Raw genomic sequence first — 14,730 nt, 5'->3', positions numbered from 1 at the left:
TACATTAAATAGTTTAAATTATCATAAAAAGTATGAATTGAATATTTCTTCAAAATAATAAATATAATATTTTGAATAAAATGTTTATATTTTTAAATTTTAACGTGTACTCACATACACATATTAAAATATTTGTTTAATGAAAAAATTAATTTCTTAACATGGATTTTGCTGAATTTAAGCATTCAAAAGTTAATAAATTTTTGTAAAAGGAAAATATTTGTCACGTTAAAAAAAATACAATAAATATTTATTTTTCGAGTAAAAACTTATTATTACTATACTTATTTGATTGTATAATATAATGTTAATGTACGTATTATACATTATTTTGTTGGAAAGGCAAGGCCCAAATTTGGATCCATTTAACATGACTATTGCATCAAAATCTGAAATAGGAGCCTGCGATGCGAGTGTCGGAGTCGGTTTCTTCAAGCATCAAGTACTAAGAAAGAAAGAAGAGCCCTATTTTCCTTTTCCTTTTCCTTTTCCTTTTGTTGCCCTTTCCCTCTTCCCTCTGCTCTCAATTTTATATTTTAATTTTCCTCAGCCCTTTCTCTTTTCCCTTTCGTATCACAAAAAACAGCCACGCGCCACTGTTGCTAGATTCACACCAACTCTCTCTGCCCCGGACTCAGATTCCGGGTCGGGTCGTTCCCATTTTCCATCTACATGGGCGATCTTCATGTGAACGGCGTCGTTTTCGGGGAGGATCGCCCCTGCGCCTCCTCCCCGCCTTCGCCGCCGCTTCCACCTTCTAATCCCGATCCGTCCTCCGTCTCGCCGGACGCTTGGTCGGCGGCCGAGAAAACCACCGCCGAGATTCTCCGCCGCATACGGCCGACCGTCGCCGCTGACCGGAGACGGAGGGAGGTTGTTGATTACGTCCAGAGACTCATTCGATCCGGCGCTCGCTGCGAGGTGATGTAGTTTACTCTCTTCGATTCTCGTTGATTCAATTGTCGTCACTACCGTGGTTTTAATTCGTTTTTGTTTTTTCTTTTCCAATTGAATTTCAACGTTACTTTGAGGATCTTGGCGTGCTTATTCGGTGTTTCGGTTTGTTTTTGTGATTTTGATGATTCTGACGGTGTTGGAGGCGAATTTGGAGTTGTTTGTCGTGTTGTGATAGAGCTGCCTTTGAAATTAGGGCACATTAGTAATCAACTTGTTTGGTAGGAAAGAGCGGGGTAAGTGTCCGATGGTAAATTGGTTATGGAACGAACTCTCTCTGCCTTTACTCATGAGGTAGAAAGAAAAAGAATGTGCTAGTTGACGGATTCAACGAGTTTACTCTTGGCACTGGTGGTTAGGGCTGCTGAATGTGAAAGAAAAAATTGTGTGATTTGTTGTGTCCTAGATTTATATGCCTAACAATGTCAAGTAGAACCATGGAAGAATGAACACTTCAAAATAGTAGCTATGTTGGTTTTGTACTCATGATGGCACATTTTAATGTCAGTTGCTAGACACTTCACAGGCACTTTGGATATTTGCTGAAATGTGTATTATCACACTAATGAACTGAATATATTTCTGTCACAATAAGATATATTAAAACATCTTAGTGTGATGACAGGATTCTTTCTAATGTGTTATAACATCACTGATGTTAAATTTTCTTTTTTTTAGGTTTTTCCATATGGGTCAGTTCCATTAAAAACATATCTTCCGGATGGTGATATTGATTTGACTGCCCTCAGTTATCAAAATGTTGAGGATGGTTTGGTATCTGAAGTTCACGCTGTTCTTCAGGAAGAGGAAATCAATGAAGCTGCTGAATATGAAGTAAAGGATGTTCGTTTCATTGATGCAGAGGTTCTTCCACTCTCTTAATTGATGCCTTATGAGAAATTGAATACAGTTTGGTTTGAATATTCTATGGCAAATTAAATTAGAAATTTAGGGTTGTTATGCGAATGAGCCTGAACAATCTGCAACTTCATTTACTTTTATTTGAAAGGGAATATATTTTACTCTTAAGGATGGGAATGTTTGCAAGCATTTTTTTCTCCTCTATATTGAAACTTTGAGGTGTTTTCAAACATTCAGAAAATTGCCTTTTCCCTTACCCTTTGTCTCTTTTCCAAAGCAGGCATGTTAAGAGTGTTCTGTTTATGCTTTATGCTAAGTAAGTTATGGGAATGTCTTTACCCCTCCCTAACTTGTTGCTTCCATCTTTGCAAAGGTACTTTATTTTGGCAGCTTTGACTGGAATCTGGAGCAGATCCTTGCAATTCAGTTTAATTTTTTATATATTTTCCTGTATCATATCTGTACAGCAAAATTCTTACATCTGTCTGTGTAGAGTTTGCTAAACTAATGTACTAGGCTGATTCTGCTATCCAGTCTGTTGTTGGAATAACTTATTCAACTTTTATATTCCTTATATGCAGAAGTATTGAAACCTTGTAATTTCTAAAGATGCTTAATATAGGTCTTTGTTGCAATATTTGTTTAGTGATTTTCTATTTTTGATTTTATGTGTTGATATTTTTATGTTTTCATATGTTTGGGTTCTTTTCTTATGCAGGTTAAACTTGTTAAATGTATTGTACAGAATATTGTTGTAGACATCTCTTTCAATCAGCTAGGAGGACTTAGTACATTATGTTTTCTTGAGAAGGTATTATTGGACGTGTCCTCTTAAGACTGCCAATAATTTTTGTAATGCAGCATTTTTCATATGTACTTTTCTGCTCTTTCACTTAACATTTCAGAAAGCAGGATATATATATTTTCTTAAAATTTAAAATTTTCTTTATTTTATTTGAGTCTCAGGACTTTTGAAACAAGAATTATATGTTATGTGCCACAGCATCTATATGTATCCACATATCCTAGTTTGGAATTAGTGTGCATTAGAGCAGTTTGACTCTTCCTTTTGTTTTATATTATATTATATTGTATCTGGTGTTGACTTAATTTTTCTCTTATAATTTACAGGTTGATCGACTTGTTGCCAAGGATCATCTTTTCAAACGTAGTATTATCCTGATAAAAGCTTGGTGCTATTATGAGAGTCGTGTTCTGGGTGCCCACCATGGCCTGATTTCAACATATGCTTTGGAAACACTGGTGCTGTATATTTTCCATCAATTTCATGTGTCCTTAGATGGTCCTCTAGCAGTAAGTTCTCCATCAAATCTATGTGAATCATACTTTCTCTTGAAAGAAGGAAAAGAAAATCTGCATCACATGATGATGGTGATGCATCCTTTCATTAAGAATTTTGTGCACTCTGCCCTTTTTCCAGGTTCTTTACAGATTTTTGGACTACTTCAGCAAATTCGACTGGGACAATTATTGTGTTAGTTTGAAGGGACCGGTTAGCAAAACTTCTCTGCCTAACATTGTTGGTAGGAAATTGTTTGTATCATTAAGTAGCTTTATGTTTTTTGTTTCTTTTTTGTGTAATTTTCTGTTTCTTGTTGTGTAAAGCTGAGGTGCCAGAAAATGGGGGAAATACTCTGCTGACTGAAGAATTCATTAGAAGCTGTGTAGAATCATTCTCGGTACCTTCAAGGGGGCTGGATTTAAATTTGCGTGCATTTTCCCAGAAACATCTAAACATCATTGATCCATTAAAGGAAAACAATAATCTGGGTCGCAGTGTTAATAAAGGTATGTGGTATAACTTTTATTCTGAATGGCTGTTGAGTTGTATTTCAATGTTACGCATTTAGGATGTGTTATGTTATTCTGAACCTAGTTTTAATGCGTTGTCTTGCTTTATGAAGATTTTTTTGTTCAATGGAACTCTTTTATGGAGGGGAGAATCTGTAATATTGAATATTTATTAAGGAATAACTATATTCCTCGTTTCAAAGGATTTAAGAAGGAGATAATAGATCAATCTGAAGCAAGTTCAGCAGTTACTTGGTGATAGAAAATTCTCCTAAAAAGGAGGGAAGGGAAGAATTTAAAAGAATCATTTGCGGCCTTTTCTACTAAGACTTTGTTCCTTGTTGGCTTCATAAAGAACTTGTCTAATGTTGCTACTATGTCTGGACCTCAACATTCTCCAGCCTTCATCAATTACAGGATTAAATATATTTCTTTTATCTAGAATATATTTACTACCAAGGATCTGAGAGAACTGTGTCCATTTATGAGACCCAATGTCAGTTTTGCTATTGCAGTAGCTTCTAAGTAGATTTTTTTCCTTAGTACATTGCAAAGAGTCTCCCCCATCTCTGGCTCTCTGCTTACTGGCATCTTCAAGTTGCTGAATGACTTTAGGTTTTGATGGGAGTATTCAGAAAAATGATAATGGGCTCAGTTATGATATAGGCCCAGTGTCCCAATATCACTGAAAGTGTACGTGTGGAGGAGGCAGGAGAATTTTCCAAGCAGTGAGTGGGTTATATGCCACATAAGGATGGTTTGCTAGGAGGAGAGGAGATTGGTTTTTTTTTTCTTGGGGGGGGGGGGGGGTGTCTTGTAGAGGAAGTGTGGGTTTTGTGTAATTCATTTTTTGAAGTTGTAAGTGCAGAGGTTTTAATGATAGTCTCTCAGTTTTTCACTCCATTTTCTCTGTTCCCATTCTTAGTCCCCTCAGGTTCACTCACAAAATAATGGACCACCTGAAATAATCAAATAGTTTGTTTCTAGAGATGCAAGTGAGGAAGATTTTAGAAGAAGTCATTGGCTTACAGCCTCTTTGCATGAACTAATTTTACGTTAATTGTGCTTTTCTAGACTTCCACAATAATACACTTGTGAAATTAATTCATTAAGACGGATTTTGAAACCCAAATAATCTGTTTTGTGGTTGATTTTATGTGCTAGGAAATCTTAGGTTCAGGCAATAAAACCTTTTGGATAACAGACATTGGTAGGTGTGTATAATTTTTCAGACTATATTGGCCTGTAGTTGTTGATAGTGCCCCTGCAGTGGTGTTGCAGCACTTGGCAGACAGGCTGCTTCAGCAAAACTGTTGTTTCACAAATTGATGGAGAGTCACCCCAAGTAGTACTATTTAGTGGTTGTGTGGCTGTTATTGGCATAAGGGTGTTGAAGAACCTTCTTTACTTCTGATGATTAGTTGTCCATCCAAATTTTGGGTGTAATTTCATAATTTCTCCACATTTTGGGAGAGTTCAAAACCCTTTAAAACAGGCTGAATCACTCGCTACTTTCACCAATATCTCCTCTATTTGATGCAAACCATCTGACCCAGAGCTCTCAGGTGCTTTCCTGGCCAACCCACAATCCATAGCTCTCCAGTGCACTGTTATGTGGTCTCTGTTCTGCTCATGTTCTCTCTATACTTTCATGCTTCCAGTGTCATGTTCAGCTAGGTGTAGGTAGCCTTGTTTTGCTCTTTCTTGATATGCTTTTCCTATATTAATTTACTTTTTTATTCACTTGTTTGTTTTGTCTAAATTTTACTTTTAATTATTAATTATGAATTTATCTGTAGTTTTTCATAATTTTTAATTTTGAAAATTTGTGTATTATAAATTATCTAGTTTTTATCTATAAGCTTCAAAATAGTCATCATCCTGGGACACCTGCTATCCTGATGTAGTGGTTTTAGGGTTCGGTACCACTATTTTGCGTGGATAACTATGCATTGACCTTAATGAATTATTAAAATCCCAAACTTCACAAGCACTTCTTGAAATGTCCATCTCATTGACCTTTAATTGTGAACCACACTTGTGCAGTTGATCTTATTAACTGTACTTGAATAAGCACTTAAATTAATTATCCAAAGTTTCAAACAAGGCATTGCTAAGGTGACTTCTGTGGGGATTTAGTTCAATGCTTCCCTTCTTGAAGCCTAGTGATAATCCCTTTGGTAATGTTGTCATCATTCATGGGAACCTGGCTTGGTTCCCATATAACCCCACTCATTTTTGGTAAGAAAGAAAACCCCAAAAGTAAATCAGTGTACCTCACCTCATCCATCTGTAAAAGGTAAAAAGAATGTTGACATGGGCCTCACCACACCTAGAATGGCTTTCAGAATGTATCTTTCTCCTTCGTAGATGCCATCGAGACTGAAATTGCAGTGGTAGACATTTCTCCTCACATGCCACATCAGCATGTTTCTTATGGAGGTACTTGCTAGTTGTAAGAGGAAATGATAATTGGTTAGAGTTCAGTGCATTGAGATCTGTATTAACATCTATTAGCCAGTTGATATAAAGTAAAATTGTCTTTCATGATCTTGATGAACCTGCATCATGCCTTGTGTGTGTTAATTTTAAAGTGCTTGTGTTTTTCTTACGAACAGTAGCAATAGATATGTATGGATGAAACCAAGATTGTGAAACTATCATATTCTAAGGGTTCTCTTCAATTTTAGTTGAGCCTAAGTGTCTAAATTTAAGTTATCTCTTGAGGTGAAAATTGCCTATAATTTTATAATCTATACTTTGGCTATATCTATAGTCGATGTAGATCTCAATACAAATCTCTCACGCCCTTGAGTGAAAATTGTAGAACTATTTCTTTTCTTTTATATTCCATTGAGAAAGCTATGGGACTAACTAGATTGAGCTAAAAAATCCACTAAATTAGGTAAATTGTACTAGAAAATCTATAAGGCTAGTTTAATTGCTCTATAGAATTGATTTTTGGACAGTTGAAGGTGATCCAATATTAGATCTATGACAGGTTCTAGTACTATCTTTGATGGGCTAAGCCTAACTTAACTCCAAAGTTTAGCTCTTGAGATGAGGTTTGTCTAAGCCTTTATAAGCTCTACGTCAATCATATTCAACACATACCTCCCACACTTAGGGTTGGAAATGGACATTTGGGGTGTGGAGATTTTAGGGTTTAGGGTTGATTTTTTTATAGATATATTACACTAATAAATCCATGATGCTAGGTTGATTGTGCTGGAAAATATGTGGGGCCAAGATTTTGGACATTTGAGGGTGACTCTGAAATCTATAATAGGCTTTGGTATTATCTTGATTTTAGACTAGCTCTTGAGATGGAGATTGACTAAGCCTTTATAGGCTCTATTCTAATCATATTTGTAGTTAATGTGGGATTCTAACAGGTTTAAATGTATTTTTGTCCCTGTACTTTAAAAGTTCAGTCCTAATAATTTTAATTCGTATCAGTTTTGGTCCTTCCCACCATCAATATGTCACCCTTCAGTAGACAACCATTAAGAATGTTTGGTGAATATGGGGCCAAAATCTAAATAGGATGAAATTATGATTAATGAAACCTTAACAGATGAAACTCTAGAAACCAAAAACTGAACTGTTAATGGATTGGAACCGAAGTCAAAATCTAGATAAATCATAGAAACCAAAATTGTACTGACCTATTTTAAATTTATTGTGAGCCAACATAATTGCTATGGCATGGTTATGTTGAGCAAAATGATTAAACCACCTATTATAAGTGTCTGCTAGATTGCAGTGCAGTAAATCAGTTAACTTCCCTCCATTCTTGTCTGCAAGATTGTACCAGCATAAATTAAGAACACAGTAATGTGTTCTCTTCCCCATACTATGAAAATAGTAACAGCAATCTACTACATCTACTATACCAGTGCAACACTACTGATAATGATGCTTTGTATTCTTTATTTATGGACCCAATGAGTAATAAAAAATAGTCATGGAAGCTTTGCTCTTTCATCTAATGTATCGTTATAATAGTAATGTTCATTTACTTCTTTCAGGTAATTTCTATCGAATACGCAGTGCATTTAAGTATGGTGCCCGTAAACTTGGCTGGATTCTTATGTTACCAGAAGATAGAATAGCTGATGAGCTTAATAAGTTCTTTGCAAACACATTAGTTAGGCATGGAAATGCTCAAGGGAATGAAGACAAGTCATTTTTGTGTTTATCTACTGGATCCATATGGAAACCTGGAAATCAACATAATTATGAAACCAGAAATGAAAAAGAAAGGTATGCAGTTAAAGATGTCCCCTCTTTGGCAGGGCCATTATTTGACTCCTCTTGGGATGGAAATGCTGTTGCAAGTTTCAAATTTCGTGAAGATTCAAAGGATGTTCCAACATCTGAAGTCTTGGATATTGCAAGCACTGGTGGTTTGTCATATTGTTCAAATGGGAAATTTGAAAGTAGTTTATCTAGTGGTGAATCATTTGTAAATTCTGTTATTGATGATGAGAAAGAAAAGCATGGTATGGCAAGCAATTCTCCCGGATCACATACTGATGAAAAGAATATAGCATCTTATGGTTTGGCAGTTTCGAAAGATGCTATTGTCCTTGAAAATAGTTTCTTTAATAGTGATAGACCTACTAGTGTTTCTGAGGGCACTGAAGGTTCAAAATCGTTGTTGGACCTTACTGGGGATTATGACAGTCACATTGGGAACTTACAATATGGTCAGATGTGTAATGGTTATACTTTCTCTCCAGTTGTTGTGCCTAGTCCTCCTAGGTCTCCAAAGTTTCAGAACAGGAATCCGTGGGAAACTGTTCGTCAATGTCTACAGATTAATCACAGCATTCATTCTCAGACAAACTCAAATTGTGTCATGGGTCAACAACTTTATGTAATAAATCATCCTACTCTACCAATGGCTTTTGGTCCGGAAGAGAAGAGAAAATTACGAGGAACTGGCGCATACTTCCCTAATATGGTATTTATAAAGTTCAGTTATTAAAATTGGACTCATACACGTACTTCTACACTATTTACACACACACATATCCAGTCATCATCTAACTGTTAAAGCTCATAATTTTGCAGACTTCTCGATCATACAGGGACAATAGGCCAATACCAGGGAGGGGAAGGGGTCAAGCACCAGGTATTCATGGACATATTCAGAGACACACTCGTAACAGTGGCATGGCCCTAGCTCCACAAGAGACAAATTTGTCTGCAGAAGGAACTTTTGAGCATACTGCAGAAGGATATCCTGCCCTTGGTAGTACTAAAACAAGATCATCTGAAACATATTTCTCTCAACCTTCAACATGGGGATCACGCTATGCTAATGGCATTCACTCAACTGAAATACACGAGTCTGGATCCATGAGCCCTCAGCTTCCTGTATTGCCAAGAACTGAAGTGAGCAATTACCCAGATTCTGGCATTTCTCCTTCTAGGGGCACAGTGCCCAACACTGGGGCAGTGACTGAGGAGAGGTCTAATCCACTGTCTCTAGTTGATTCCAAAAGGTAATAAAACTTTTCTGTTGATGCTTATTTGTTGATACAGAGATTGCTTATGATGCTAAATCACTAGCAACTTTCTATAGAGCTTAAAGCACTATATAATCATAGTTTGTACTCCTAGTTTTCATTTCCTTTAAGGGGGTGTCTATGGTTTGAGATTCAGGGTTGAAGTGCAAGCTTATCATTTGAAGAATGAAGATGACTTTCCTCCACTTTCCCACTGAGTGCCACTAAAGGATGGTGAATATGTAATAGCATTAACAGTAATGGTCAATACATGGAAACTATTATGACTTGCCTACCTTTCAGCAGGTGCTACCAAAGGATGGCGATTTTGTAAGAAGTAAGAACAATGTGCATTCGTCTCAAAAATGAAGATAGCTTCCCTCAACTCTGGGTGTCTTCTAGAGATTGGTGAACGCATAGAAATGAGAGTACCAAATAAGTAGAAATATGCTGGGATAGCCATAGATACTAACAAACTAGACTAAACTAGATTGAGTGTTGTTATCCTTATTCTCTCTTACAGTTTGTCTTTTGTACAGAAGTGCATGTATATTCTGGTTACCTTTTTTGTCTCATACATCCGTTTTTATTTTTCATTATTTAGGGATGTATATATCAGGTGATTTCCTGAGGTTGAGTTTATAGTTCTGTTCTGTTGTTTGTAGTTTTGAAGTGTAAAACCAAAAGTTTTAGATATCTTACTGGAATGGATACCCGGAATTTCTGTCACCTGCTGCCCTGCAGTAAATATATTTTAGTGTGTTTACCTTGGCATTTGGGTGTTTTTGCCCATGATTTTATGCGTGGCCATGCTTGATGTACACAAGAAAGGCTTCAATGTTTCATATGCTTTATCTCCAGTGAGGAGAGGCGACCGAAAATATCTGTGATGCACCCCCAACTCTTTACTAGCTGTGGTTTTTTTTGCAGCCCGTTGACTTTGATGATTTTTTCTAGTGTATATACAATATGATAGATTAGGTGCTGAGTTGTGAATTTAATAAAGGTGGCCTAGTCAGTTTATTTTTATTTTTCTACCTTGGGCGGGAGGCTGTGGTGGTCTGGTGTTGGATAAAAGGGAATAAATGAAAGCTTAAGTAAAGTAATACTTCTGGAGGACAAAATGGAGTGCTTTCTTAAAATGGTTTAGTCATGACGTGAAAAGAAGACCAAGATAGTAGAGTTGATGGGGAAAAAATTACTCTAAAAGCACAGGTAGGAAATGGTCAAAGAAAACTTCTAAGTGAAAACGTTACAAAAGATCTTTATGTAAACTACTACTATTATTATTATTATTATTATTATTATTATTATTATTATTTGTGAATGAATCTTCTTTTGTTTCTGCCAAAGCCGCAAATTGGTTGGATATATGTAATCTCATTTAGTCAGTTTTTTCCCCTATTGATTGTATCTGGAATATTGATATTTCAAATATGAAGTGAAAAGAGATTAATGAACTGTTGCAGATTCCATATGCAGGCTGTTATTTTGGCAAGCAATGTGTTTTCTTCCATTTATTTAAATTGAGTAGTGGTTTTGTTTCTTTTATGTGATATTTTACCTATTTTTCTTAATGACAGCACTATCTTTGGTGGAGTCCATGACCATTCAAATAGCCTTGACGATGCGCCCGAGAAACGTGTATCGTAGTTTTCATGTTGTGTAGCTCAAAATGTTTTTTGTGAATAGACCTAGGCTTGATTGAACCTTATAATCCAGCCAAAAGCAGGATTCAGAATAGGAAAAATAAGCATATTCTTTGATTGGATGTATGTTGTATCTTATACTAGTAAAGAACTTATCATTGTACACAAATAAAATAAGGAACTTGTCATGAAGAGGTCCCCGATAGGATGTTTCATCTGGCTAGAGTTAGTTTAGCTTGGTGCGAAAATAAAACGGGGTAGAATTGCTTTTGTTCTTTACCAATTTTTTTTATTTATTAATATTGATGTTTCATTTTATAAACTATTTTGTTTTTAAAATGTATCAAAATGTAAAATAGAATGCGCATGTTAATTCGTTCTCATTCTGACATGTCCATTAAACGGTATCAGAGTATCATCGTCATCTTCATATTGCTGAATGCTGATAGCATAGCAATAATGATCCATTCGAAAGAATTGTCCAAATGGTAGCAAACTCTAAGCTTTGATTTTAAATTACACATCACTTTTTTTTAATGACTTGTTTTTTAATTGCGGTCTTTAGAACTTTTTACTTATCCTTTTTCATTATTTCAATTTTTTTCCCTAAATAAGTTATTTATGTTTTTCTAGTATTATAAACCACAATGTTGTACATAGAAAACGTTAACTTTTTAAATTAAATTATTTGGTACAACGAGAACAAACATAAAAGGGAAAAAATTTTATGTTTTCATAAATGCAAATCCAAATTTATGTATGCAAACGTAAGTTATATGCGGGCCAAAATATAATATATGATAAGGTCGTTACAGGGAATAAAATGAAGACTTCTTGAAAGAGATAAAATTAGCAAACAAAAATGTAATATATATATATATATATATATATATATATATATATATATATATATTTGTCACATAATATATCAATTTTTTACACACAAATTATAACTATTACTAAAATTTATTAATATTTATATGTTTTATTTTTATATTAAAATTTAACTTCATTTTCAATAAATAAATGCATAATCATGAATTTTAACTTAAATTTTTTTAATAATTAGCTCACTACTAGTTAATATTAGGAATATTAGGTCAGTCATAGTCGAGTTATAAAATAAAATAAAGTGCAATATAGATAAAAGAATCATTAATTTAATTTATGAAAATTTTGAGTACAAAATAATAATTCAAAGATTTTAGAGAATAAAGAATCATTAATTATTTTTAATTTAAAATTAATAAAATTAATTTTTTTTAAAATCAGAATTTTATATATAATATAAATTAAAAAAAACTAAAGGGGAAGGTGAAATTTATAATCTGGAATGAATTAAATGTAAATAAAATGTATGAAAGTAATAATCGAAGGCACCAGTGGTCTAGTGGTAGAATAGTACCCTGCCACGGTACAGACCCGGGTTCGATTCCCGGCTGGTGCATGCTGAGCAGTGACGAGGTTTGTGCCAGGTGTGATAGATGGGTCTATCACTATCCTCTGATACTTCAGAAGAAAGATGGCACATCAGAGCTCTTTTTTATTTCTTTCTTTCTTTCTTGGGCCTCAACTTCATCTTTTCCTTTTTATTCTTTAACTATCATCATCATTGCCAGATTACAGTTATCCTCACATAATTAAGAGTGCTCCGTACGTAATTCTCCAAATCGCACCACATATTTTCTTTGCTGGGTCACCCACTAAGCCAACATTCTCGTAGTGGCCAAAAGAGCAAGTCAATAAACAACATCCATTACAGTGTGCAGTTTCATGTCTCTTAGTGTGTGTGTGTGTGCATGCATGGCTGGATTCACCCCAATACACTCCATATATGAATTCATTATCAACAAACAGAATGCCATGTCTTTCTTTGTCGGCACTGAGCCTATGATTAGAGAAGTCTGAAGTTTTTTTCTTACATGTCTTAAATCTCAAATGAATTGTTGATAAAATTAATTAGTGCTTTTTACGTTACTCTTGAACTTGAGGTCACTAAATACTCTTTCTAAATTATACTAAAATATTAAAGAATATTTACATTTTTTTAAATAAATTACTAATTCTACTATTAAAATCAGCTGCTACAATTGTTTTATGTATAAGAAATCATATAATATTTCCTCAATTCTCATAATACGGTAGAATTTAACAAATTATTTTTCTTTTTTTTTCACTTTTTTAATGTTAAATAAAAAAGTACACACTGCACTCAAAGATTAGAAACGCCTGTTTTTCATTTTTCACATTTTACTTGAATCCAGTTTTCAACTCGCGAGTGGCAGCACTTTCGCTTCAGTGGCACCATCATTTTTTTTAATGAAACCGAAGATGACTAAGTTCAATTAATTCATACACTCTTTTCTCTCTCTATTTTTTATGTTTTCATTAAGATAGCTTTTTTCCCTATATTTTGTTATTATATGTTACTTTTTACATAATCACTACCATCAAAGTTAGATTCTCTATTAAAGTAACTTACGGAAAGCAATTGGTGGTGACTTATTGTATTCTCGATTTACACACTTATAATAAATAAACTAAAAATTAGATGCTAGCTATATTAAGAAGTTAATATTAATTTTGATATATATAAGATATTAATTGCATTTTTGGTTTGCCTGCTAACTTCTCAAATAGATGGATAAAAATAATAAGAATAACTCATTTGTCTAGTTAACTAGTATCTTAATTAAGGCATCAGTTAAAAAAATTAATAAATAAAAAATGATTAAAAATTATTTCAGAAATTAATGCATTAAAATAATGGTAAAAATAAATTAACAACACTGTGATGTCAAATAAATAGGTTGGATAAAATTAGAATTGAATCATAATAGATTAGTCAAAATAAATAATTAATCTATTATGATATGTTAAAAATGCATTAAAAATTTTAATTTATTCATAACTTATTTAACCAAAATTTATCCAATTCAATCATTAAGTAATTTTTATCAATAAATATTCAATCTATTCAGTTAAGTATATTATTTTTTAAAATATTTTTATAAAATACATTTTAATATTTATTTATATTTTAACATTCAAATACAATAGAGTTTAGGGTTCATTCCTTAAGTAATTATTCCTCACTAATAGACTCTAGATTATTTAATTTAATATATTACAAAATATGTTGAATGATTTCTCAATAATAAATAATGAGTCAATTTTACTTATCTATAATTCTTATTTTAATAATATATATATATATAGATTGGGATTTATTGACACCTTATATTTACACTAAATATTAATTGTACAAATTAATAATTTAATAATTAAAAAATTATTTATTATTTAACTAAAATAATAAAGTACAAGCGCATAAAAAAAACTGTGTTTTGAGAATGTTACCGTATAATTATTACACATTTGTCATAATTGATATACCTTTTGCAGTAAAATATTAATAACAGTTGTTAAGATTAATTTTAAGCAACTATAAAAAAATTTGTTGTTAAAAAAATTATATTTTGTAAAATAAAATTTGATTAATTTTAAATACTTAAATGAATCAGATTAATATTAATAAAAATATTTTTTATTCTACATTATTAAGGTAATCACACCCTAGACTACTCAGAAAGTGAGATTCTTTAGGTTTACCTACGAAAAGTCTTGGAAAGCACTGAGTGGTGACTTATAGAGTTATTGTCTTTTCAATCGAGCAGAAAGACTAGTCAGCTTCTATGGCACTAATAATTCAAAGCAAACTCCATCAATCCTTATAGGTCTTATTCAAGGAGGGTAGAGACCTCTTAGAGTTACCCAGATATGCTATCCTCATTACCAAAATGTTTCAGTTTTTACATTAAGCCAAAATTAAAGTTCTGCTTTCAACTCATTAAATATAAGATAAATAAATAATAATAATGATATAACATTTAAGATAATTTAAGAATAAATAAATACAGCCAACAAGCGATGAACAC

General features: G+C 33.3%; 1 protein-coding gene and 2 non-coding genes across 7 annotated transcripts; all 3 read left to right on the top strand.

Moving 5' to 3' along the window:
* Nucleotides 1-381: 381 nt before the first annotated feature.
* LOC113846460 lies at nucleotides 382-11,043 on the top strand. Of its 5 annotated transcripts, none has more exons than XR_003501685.1 (10): nucleotides 382-921; nucleotides 1,633-1,818; nucleotides 2,534-2,626; nucleotides 2,947-3,129; nucleotides 3,257-3,359; nucleotides 3,442-3,624; nucleotides 7,659-8,596; nucleotides 8,707-9,140; nucleotides 9,301-9,480; nucleotides 10,727-11,043. XR_003501685.1 is itself a non-coding variant. In XM_027474765.1 (10 exons), exons 1-9 carry the CDS (start codon nucleotides 673-675, stop codon nucleotides 9,359-9,361), a joined length of 2,430 nt encoding a protein of 809 aa, XP_027330566.1. In that variant the 5' UTR covers nucleotides 382-672; the 3' UTR covers nucleotides 9,362-9,377; nucleotides 9,447-10,311. The 5 variants fall into 5 exon arrangements, 4 of the variants coding, with proteins under 4 accessions (XP_027330566.1, XP_027330564.1, XP_027330565.1 ...); XM_027474765.1 differs by lacking the exon at nucleotides 10,727-11,043 and having other exon boundaries at nucleotides 9,301-9,377; nucleotides 9,447-10,311; XM_027474763.1 differs by lacking the exon at nucleotides 9,301-9,480.
* A 1,125-nt stretch (nucleotides 11,044-12,168) lies between these two features.
* TRNAG-GCC lies at nucleotides 12,169-12,239 on the top strand. The gene has a single exon. It is a non-coding gene; the product is annotated as a tRNA-Gly (tRNA).
* A 4-nt stretch (nucleotides 12,240-12,243) lies between these two features.
* LOC113848690 lies at nucleotides 12,244-12,331 on the top strand. Its single transcript, XR_003501953.1, has one exon. It is a non-coding gene; the product is annotated as a small nucleolar RNA snoR114 (small nucleolar RNA).
* Nucleotides 12,332-14,730: the final 2,399 nt, after the last annotated feature.

Source organism: Abrus precatorius, unplaced genomic scaffold (genome assembly GCF_003935025.1).
Source record: "Abrus precatorius isolate BTA unplaced genomic scaffold, Abrus_2018 Scaffold8, whole genome shotgun sequence".
Lineage (NCBI taxonomy): Eukaryota > Viridiplantae > Streptophyta > Magnoliopsida > Fabales > Fabaceae > Abrus > Abrus precatorius.
This window is presented reverse-complemented; position numbering and strand designations above follow the sequence as displayed.

Excerpts from the sequence above, each read along its gene's own strand:
- LOC113846460 (XM_027474763.1), top strand. The coding sequence starts at position 673 with ATGGGCGATCTTCATGTGAACGGCGTCGTTTTCGGGGAGGATCGCCCC. Across the intron at positions 922-1,632 it reads GATCCGGCGCTCGCTGCGAG|GTTTTTCCATATGGGTCAGT; the intron begins GTGATGTAGTTT and ends TCTTTTTTTTAG. Across the intron at positions 8,597-8,706 it reads GCGCATACTTCCCTAATATG|ACTTCTCGATCATACAGGGA; the intron begins GTATTTATAAAG and ends ATAATTTTGCAG.